The 9597-nt window shown below is 40.4% G+C and overlaps 1 protein-coding gene across 1 annotated transcript in view; it reads right to left on the bottom strand.

Annotated features, from left to right (window-relative positions):
- The window catches only part of ADCY2 (adenylate cyclase 2 (brain)), a 450411-nt gene that overhangs the window by 109200 nt on the left and 331614 nt on the right, over positions 1-9597 (bottom strand). The window contains exons 13-14 of the mRNA XM_010857150.1: positions 5074-5143; positions 2266-2363 (exon numbers count right to left, since the gene is read on the bottom strand). Coding sequence (XP_010855452.1) covers positions 2266-2363; positions 5074-5143 — 168 coding nt within the window. The remainder of the gene's footprint in view (positions 1-2265; positions 2364-5073; positions 5144-9597) is intronic.

Below are 9597 nucleotides of genomic sequence, written 5' to 3'. Positions count from 1 at the left end.
TAAAAAAAAAAAAAAAAAAAATGTTACTGTAATGAGGTTGAATTCAAATTCATCCACGGAAAAATGTTAATGATCCTTTGCTAAATAAATTCATTTTGTAAGTAGAAAAAAAAAAAAAAAAGAAAAATGAAGGAGAAAGACATAAGATACTAGGAGGCCAGGACTGAATGCAGGTGTACAGTTTCCCTGTGAAAGGTGTCCACAGACCTCACTCTGAACTTTCTAACTGCCAACACAAAGAGGGAACCATAACCCGCACCTATTTCACAATTTTCACGCTCAAAATCCAACTTGTTGCTCAAGAGAAACCCAATAATTTGTAATGATGCCCAAGGGAACAAACTTTGATGGGTTCTCATAAAATAACACAACAGAGAAGAGACAAAAACTTAAATAAATAAAAGCAAAGACAGAAAAGACATCAACTTTTTTCTTTTTTTTTTAGGGCTAATTCCATGAAATGTTTTCCCCGGTTCCCAGAAGCCTTTTCATCTCTGTTTTGCCATCATCTTTTGTAACCCCTTAATCACATTCTCCCCTCCCAACAATTGGGGATAAACGCTGTCTTAACTGTGATGTAGAAGATCTAAAAACACTCATCCAATAGGAAGATGTAGCAAATGAATCCCTCTGCTTTAGAAATAAGGGCCTGTCCCCTTGGTGATACTTGTTTCAGCCACATCACTGTTTACATGCCCTGCAGTCCTGCTGCTCAATAAGCTTTGTCTGTGCAGGGGCAGCTGTTTCTCTCCTGCGCCATGTGGCAGAGCCTGGAACTCAGAAGGAGCTTATTTTGTTAACATGTTTTCTTCTAGTGGAAAACCGACAGATTGACCTTGGCAGATTCCACTGAAGATTGTGTAAGTCTAAAGGAAGAATTCACTGGACAAATGCATTCAATGCTCATCAATGGGGAGAAGGGGATGACCAGGTTCAACACTTCTAAAAGGGGGCAGGTAGCTTTGGGACTGTACACATATAAGTGATGCTTTGCCTTGTATTGGCTCGGTGCCCGGAAGAGCATCCCTTGGGGTACGGAGGGAAAGGCAGACCATTTCTTTCTAGTTTGCTCCAAATTTTTGTGGGACAAACTGTTGCCCTGCTGCAGCAACTCAGGTTGCCCACAAATGCTGGCTGCACCGCTGACGCGAAATGCCGTCAGTCAACTCACTCCAGGTAGACTGAAAATGATAACTGTAGCCTTTACAAAAGAGGCAATGATGACAGGAAAGGAAATTTTTCTTAAATTTCTAATCCCCAATTATTAAAGATAGACAAGAGTTTTCCTTTCCTTTAGATTTCATGATGAGAAAGAATAGGTCAGTTGACATATTATGAAGTACTGTAATACTGCACTCATTAAGATTTCCTAGCAGCTCAGATGGTAAAGAATCTGCCTGCAGTGCAGGAGACCTGGGTTTGATCCCTAGGTTGGTAAGATCTGCTGGTGAAGGGAATGGCTACCCACTCCAGTATTCTTGCCTGGAGAATCCCATGGACAGAGGAGCCTGGCGGGCTACAGTCCATGGGATCCCAAAGAATTGGACACCACTGAGCGACTAACACTTTTACAAGATTCAAGGCAAAGTCTACAGAGGAATCCTAGAGTGACTGGATTTTAGCAGTAGGTGGTAAAGTGAGAGCTCCAGTCACTCAGTTCTCCCATCTGTACCCAGGGGTCTCCTGGGAGGGGGGAGTTGGACGGTAACTCATAACAGTCAGAGATGGCGGAGCTGGTGGGCTTCAGGGAGCAGAACATGAAATCAGAATGGACGGTGGGCAAACTGAGCCCAGGGGAGGCTCTGTCTTCAATACACAATAACGTTTGTTTATTAGAAACAATATCTAGTGATTCTGCTCTTTCTGGGTAAAGGTATTGGGTTACATTTCTTAGACAAGGGTATCAGAATAATACAGAAATAAAGTGAAATGATTCTATTTATTAAAAAAAAAAAAATCCCCGTAAGGTGAATCTACATGGCCACTTTGAAAATTCAAAATTACTATAACTAAGACATGGGGCCCTTCACCTTCACACATCCTGAATTAACCCCCCAGCCCGACATCGTCTCCACATCCTGGCCCCCACCCTTCCCCGTACCCTTCTCCCCACCCTTCTTACATAAATGCTCAGTTGGGAAATGTGCATCCTCTTGTATATAGAATAACTGAGTCTAGATATACTGTATAGTATAACTTCAGTATAACAGTGCGGTGGAAAGGCACGCCCAGTGAACATCCCAAAGGTGAACCGCATGTACTTACTTGGGTAAGACCAGAACCTGCACGATAAAGATGCAGAAGAAGATCAGGCAAGCGCAAGTCACGTAATACTTGAAGGCCGGCAGCGCGGTGGCTCGGTACTAAGGGGAGAAAGGAAACCAGGAATGATGGTCCTCCAAGAGAAGCGCTGAGACAAGCCCCAGCAGCCTAACTGCGCCCAGTTCAAGCATCAGGCTTGCAGGAGGTGGCAGAAATGAGCAGGACAACAGCTGTTCATCCCTGATGATGTGCGCTTCCTCCCTCCAGACGAGCTATGAGGGGGACTCCGGACCACGGTTTTAACCAGTAGACCGGTTCAGAAGCCCATTTAGAGGTAACTGAACCCTCCAGCAAGGAGACAGAGCACCTGGCCAGAGAGACGAGCGAGCAACCTTAAGGAACAAGGAGCAAGCAGGCATCCTGGTTCCCCTGAGGGTCTGAGTTCCACAGCTACTTGGGGAAAGCAAATGGCTTTTCATAGAGGAGTACTTGACTTTGAAGAGTATTGAGGAAATGCAGTTTGCTCGTTTTATTTATTCATTTTACTATTTTATTATATTATTGAGAGGTGGTGAGTGAAGTTACAAGACCAGACCAGCAGGCTCTACTCTCTATGAACATTCGCTGGCCTGTCTGGGCCCGGCTGTTGGATTCTTTCTACCCATGCTGCGGAATCGGCCAGTTCAAAGGCTTTCCACAATATCCAGGATCATTGACTGATCAGTGCAGCTACCCGCCTGGGGCTGCCCCTGGTGATTTATGCAGGAAAAGCCAGCCATCGTTGTATTCATGATGACAATGGTCTGTCACACGTCCCCTTTACTATGTGATGGTCTGCCGGGCACGTGCAATGCTTTGAGTGGACTGAGTCATTTCATCCTCAACAAAAACTTCCTGCAGCAGGAACTAGTATGGTCCCGAGTTTTGGTTGAAAAAAACCTCGAACCAGGATGACTCATGAACATTCTCAGAAACACACACACAGCAGGATTTCCACCCAGGTGGACTGGCTCCTGAACCTAGGCTTCCAAACTTACTGCCCCTCCAAAAGGGGTTCTGTGATAAAATTTAAGGAGATAGAGTTTTTGTGGCAAGGCTCCCGAAACTCCCTGAGACAATGCTGGCAGGTAGCGTTAGTGTGTCTGCACAGACTGTTTGCCAAGTTAACGGAAGTTAGGTATGTATTTTGGGGGTATAGCCTCTGGGGTTTTGGTGCAGATATTGGATCTCTGGGTTGTCTGGATTCTCTTCTTTGTCTTGCAGCCTTTTAACCCTCCTGCCGGCCTGCAGAGCAGGCTCGGGGCTGGAGGGCAAGAAGTGAACTTGAATCTCAGTGCTGTCTAAAGTCGGTCTCAAAGGCAGCCTCTGCGAACGCGTACTCCAGGGAAATGTCTGCACACGTCGCATGTTTCAATAAACATCACTTTATGTTTACTAGAATATTCCTTTGGTTGCTTTTGTGACTTCAGAGCCAGGGTAAGTTACAACGCTGATGAAGAAACTAACATAATTGCTGAAATGTGATTATATTTTATGCATTCAGTTATGCCCTTATCTTCTTTCTCTGGGCCTGTGTAGAGACATGAGTTGGAATTTCCTTGTGGTATTAATAAAGGAAAAGGACTTCTATCAGGAAGGAACTAATTCAATGTTTAAATAATAAGTAGTCATTAGTCTCTAAGTTCTTCGATAACAATAATAATAATAAATTGTATCAAACATCAATTTGGTAAACTGTCTGTAGTCAAAGTTCCTGACTTAGAAGCATAAAATTGATTTTCTCGACCACTAACTAGTATGAAAGAGTGCTTTGGCATCACTGTAAAATCCAACCTTGATGAGCTTTGGAAGGAATCAGGAATTTTGATATTTGTTATTTCCTTTCAATATCCAGAAAACAATGAACTAGATTTTCTCAACGAAGTTTTAATATCTGGGCTGTGACTGTGGCCATCAATAGAGTAGCTTTTGTTCAAACTAAGACTGTAATTGCATAGCAAAGTGGTACAAATGACCTCTACCCTGCTCTTTTTCTAGATTAACATGAAACAAAAGGCAGATGAATCAGGCCAACCTACAACAGTTGTCCTTTCTGCGACAATAATTCATTTCAGCAAATCCCGGTTTAAGCTCGACATGTACAAATGATGTCTGTTTATATATTTGTGCCTGAAACAGCTCTACTTTAGGAGTCATAATGTGAAAGTATTTAAATGCAGCAAAACTTAAAAGTTTGAGGTGTCTAATTCTCCCAACCAGGGGTTCATTCTTCTCATACTCTTGTAAACAAAAGTTAAAATAATTTGTATAAGGACACTGTAAAATTGTCGCAAGGGGTTTTGTTTTCTTTTAAAACATTTATGTCTAAGAAAATTTCCCACTGAGAAAGCAAGATACTGTTGTTTTTTTGGTCATGCTGCATGGCATGTGGGATCTTAGTTTCCCCACCAGGGATCAAACCCACACCCCGACACTGGAAGCATGGAGTCTTAATTACTGGACTTCCAGGGAAGTCCCAAGATAGCAAGGTATTAACTCCTTCCCTTCCCTTCACCCCACATCTCCTGGATATCATTTACTAATAGGAATGTTGAGAGAGGCGACGAGCCAAAGACAGAAACTTGGTAACCAGAAGTGTGGTTAAACAGTATTTGCACAGAAGAACCACAGGAAAAGCTAGAAAGAAATCTGATATGGTTAAAGGCAGTTTAAATGTCACATTAAAAAAACATGAATATAATTTCATGATGGAGTTTTTAAAAGCTAATATTTTGGAAAAATGATTGATTTTGAAGAAAAAAAATTGCTTACTTCTTTTTCTATTATTTTATTGTAGAAAAGCAATGAGATTCTCTGAATGTCTTCGGACTTGAGCCATTGCCTGAAAATAAAAAGGACAGACACATCATTAAAACCAAACCTCCAACCAAACACCTGGAACTTAAAAAAAAAAAGACTTGCATTCTTCTTTTTTCATATTGCCAAATAACTGGAATATGGAATCTAGGTTTGTTAACAAGATCTGCAAATGTAATATTCTTCTTCACACATTGCCTTCCTTTGAAAATTCTATATTGCAAATCAGCTGTCATACCAATCAAGTTATCCAACTTAAATAATTAGGGAGATAAGTCATTAAAAGGACTCAAGTACATCAATGAGTTTATTTGCTGATGTTTTAGTGAAATCACATGGCGAGTTTTGTCTCCTAAAAGGGTTTGGTTTATACAGAAGTATTATTTTTCCTCAGTTTATAGAAAGCAATTGATCACAGAGCATCAGAAACATTTAGAGTAGCTTCCAGGTCTGGGAAAGAAGACTTTATTCCTTTCATGCTTACTAAAAATACTTTCATTGTCATATTTTTCATTTGTGTAAGGTAAAAAAAAATTGTGCTTTAACAGTTTTCAAAAACGGGTAAAAATACTAACAGAAGAAGCAATCACGTCAGATCACTAACATAGTACATTGATGCCAACATAAACACACACATACATAATACATATATATCTTTCAGATGTTCAAAAATAAAAGTTATATATAAGTAAGCATTCTTACACATTTGCTTACTATGAGAAATCTGTTTTGAGAAAGCAGTTGAGGTAGAGAAAGATCTTAAAGACAAAACCCTTCACCAGAACATCGAGTATAATCCCTGGTTAAACAGCCACCCTGGGTGTATGATCCAGCGAGCTGAGCATATAATGCCTGGTGTAGTCACACATTTTGCAACAAAATAAACAAATACTTTATGAAATAGAGTTAAGTGAAACAGAGAGATACACATTGTTATAGTCGTGAGTACAGAAATGTAAGAAAAATTGATATCAATGCATCAAGAAAAATACCTAGAAATAAATACTAACAAAATAAATTACCATCTAGGTTGTCAAAATACTTTGGAAGTTTGACTTCTACCTGTACTTTCTGACTTTCCTTTAGAATAAAAACTTTCATAGTTATAATTACCTGAATTACATGCATCTATGCATGTAATATCCGAGAAGGCCATGGCACCCACTCCAGTGCTCCTGCCTGGAAAATCCCACGGACGGAGAAGCCTGGTGGGCTGCAGTCCATGGGGTCGCTAAGAGTCGGACACGACTAAGTGACTTCACTTTTACTTTTCACTTTCATGCATTGGAGAAGGAAATGGCAACCCACTCCAGTATTCTTGCCTGGAAAACCCCATGGACAGAGGAGCCTGGTGGGCTGCTGTCTATGGGGTCGCACAGAGTCGGACAGGACTGAAGTGACTTAGCAGCAGCAGCAGCAGCAGCATGCATGTAGTATATACATATAAACACCTGCATATTTATGTATATGTCTACAAGTACGTATAACGATATAGCTATATCTATGTCTATATCTATACCTAGGCAACTGTATAAAGGGAGATAGAGAGTATACATATATGCTTTTGGAGATAAAATGATATTTTTTGTATATAAAATGTTATACCTGTGCAAACAATGACCAATTCTCAAGAATTCCTATATACAGTAGTTATGTTTCTATGGATTTTGATTATCTGCAACATATTTGGAAGATAAAGATAAATGGGGAAGGTCTTCTAGGATCCAGGAAGAAAGACCAAGTGACTGTCATGCATTACTCTGTAATGACAGGGACAGCCACGTCCCGATTTCAGAGTTAGGTTTCAATGTACACTGAGGTTTCACACGACACTTAACAAGCAAGCTAGCCCAGAAGCTCAGCCCATTTGAGCAGAAGCATCTCCAGGGCTCCCTGGAAGTCCACGTGCCCAGGCCCTCTGGACCGATCTGAAGATGCTCACGGCTCACGCACCACCATGCACTTGAATTTCCCAGGAGCCTGAACCACAGCAGTGCAGTTTCAGCCAAGGCCCAGGAGTCAGTCATCTGCTCCAGAATGACTGCCATTAAAAGTGAGAACTCTAAAAATACTTTTGGATTCAAGGTTATAAGCTTTAGATATCAGGCAAATAAATTTTTTTTTTTTTTTAGTATTTCTTATGATTGCACCAGTTGCAGAGATCTGTTATTGCTCTCTCTTTTATGGGACTACTTGGAGGAATCAAAAGTTGGTTAATATTAGAAGGAGTAGAAAGTAAAATTTAAGATAGATTTTAACTGTCCTCATTTTTAGAACTCTGTATTCATTATGGATATCAAATTATGAATAATGTATGCCAAGAACTTATTAAAAACAGTTTTTTTCTTTACTGAGAATGAAAAATCCATTTAAAAAATGCTCCTGGATAATATAAGCTTGGAAATAAAATATGAATGAAATTTATAAGGTGGAGACAAAACCAGCTCCTCATTAGTTACTGGGGCTCCGATATTTCTACATTTTAGTTAACTGTTTGTCTTGCAGGTGGACAAGAAGTACTCAAGATAAGATCTGGCTTTTCTTGTGTTCCAGCACCTACCATAAGTTCATAAGACTTGATCCCTGGATGGATGCTTGGGGAAATGACTGAATTCTAAATGCTGATTCTAGGAATTTGCCTATTGTCACTGTACAACTAATTAGCCCTAGGCCATTTTGCCACAACTGATAAAATGGCTGATTCACAGCTTTGGATTCATTCCTCTAGAAGATGATAATATATCAATCTTAATAGACCCTTCAGTGAGCAGTCATGTCTCCCATCCATCAAAACCGGAAGTTTACCAAACTAAGGCAAATACATAAAAGGCGGGCTAGTAACTCACAACAGTCTCCAGGAGCATTAAGTGTTGGTTCTTTGACTTCTTTAGATACAATAGCTTGTTTTCTCTGCTGTCTCTGCCAAACTTATCATGCAACTGAAGTCAGAGGCAAAGAAGACTCAAGGTCCTCTCCTCCCCACCCTGAAAATGAACGGTTGTGTGATTGCTGATGAGTGTAAATTTCTGAAAGTGGTGAACACTTTTTTGCTGTTTGATAGTGAATGTAATTTAGACAGAACTGTGGTATTTGGCACAGAATTTGGTTTAGATGATTTGGGGAAATATAATCACTGGCCATGTGATGGGACATTTCAGTAGAGTCTGGCTATGTCTCACCAGTGATACACGTTACACATATTGATGAGAAATAGCAGTGTCCCTCCGCTGTTCCTTCTACTCCCAGGGGACTCTGAAGACACTTAGCACAGATTCTTTTTACATTGTAAAGAATGTACATTTCACATTAGATCTTGAATCCTTAGTGATCTATCTTGAGAAAGAAAGCATCATCCCTTTCTCTAAGATACATCCAAATACTATAACCATGCATTGGGTTGGCCAAAAAGTTCATTTGGGTTTTTTTGTAACATCTCACAGAAAAATCAAACAAACTTTTTGGCCAACCCAATATCTGCACACATTTTTAAGAGCATCTAAGCATTTTTTGCATTTTTATTTTTCACAGTCCAATCTTTAAAAATTTTGTTACAAATGTTTCACAAGGTCCATTTCAGTGTTCCTCTTTTATTTCCTTTTATTTATTGTTTACGGCAAAATTGTCTTATGCCAATTAGTCCTGAGGCTGAATCCCTTGCAGCAAAGAAGTTTAGGGTGAGAATATGGGACCCACGACTGTCACCTGTCCCTTCCTTTTCTCCAGCAGGTCGGGTTGGGCCAAAGGCTTTTTCCATGAAGCCATAACTGATGGGCATATTCTTTCTTTTTTGTTCTCGCCATTAAGGAGGGTAAATCCTTCCCACAAGCCTCATGCCTCTGTGGGTTCTCTGAGGTGGCCTCTGTTCTGGTTATCGATTTTCTAGGAAATTCAGAAATTTATAAATGTAATAGGTCAGGAAGCAACAGTTAGAACTGGACATGGAACAACAGACTGGTTCCAAATAGGAAAAGGAGTACGTCAAGGCTGTATATTGTCACCCTGCTTATTTAACTTATATGCAGAGTATATCATGAGAAACGCTGGGCTGGAGGAAGCACAAGCTGGAATCAAGATTGACAGGAGAAATATCAATAACCTCAGATATGCAGGTGACACCATCCTTATGGCAGAAAGTGAAGAGGAATTCAAAAGCCTCTTGATGAAAGCAAAAGAGGAGAGTGAAAAAGTTGGCTTAAAGCTCAACATTCAGAAAACTAAGATCATGGCATCTGGTCCCATCACTTCATGGGAAATAGATGGGGAAACAGTGGAAACAGTGTCAGACTTTATTTTTCTGGGCTCCAAAATCACTGCAGATGGCGATTGCAGCCATGAAATTAAAAGACGCTTACTCCTTGGAAGGAAAGTTATGACCAACCTAGACAGCATATTGAAAAGCAGAGACATTACTTTGTCAGCAAAGGTCCATCTAGTCAAGGCTATGGTTTTTCCTGTGGTCATGTATGGATGTGAGAGTTG

This window comes from Bison bison, unplaced genomic scaffold, assembly GCF_000754665.1.
Source record: "Bison bison bison isolate TAMUID 2011002044 unplaced genomic scaffold, Bison_UMD1.0 scf7180017864377, whole genome shotgun sequence".
In the NCBI taxonomy this organism is placed as follows: domain Eukaryota; kingdom Metazoa; phylum Chordata; class Mammalia; order Artiodactyla; family Bovidae; genus Bison; species Bison bison.
The sequence above is the reverse complement of the archived record's forward strand: the minus strand, read 5'-3'. Positions and strand labels throughout refer to the sequence as shown.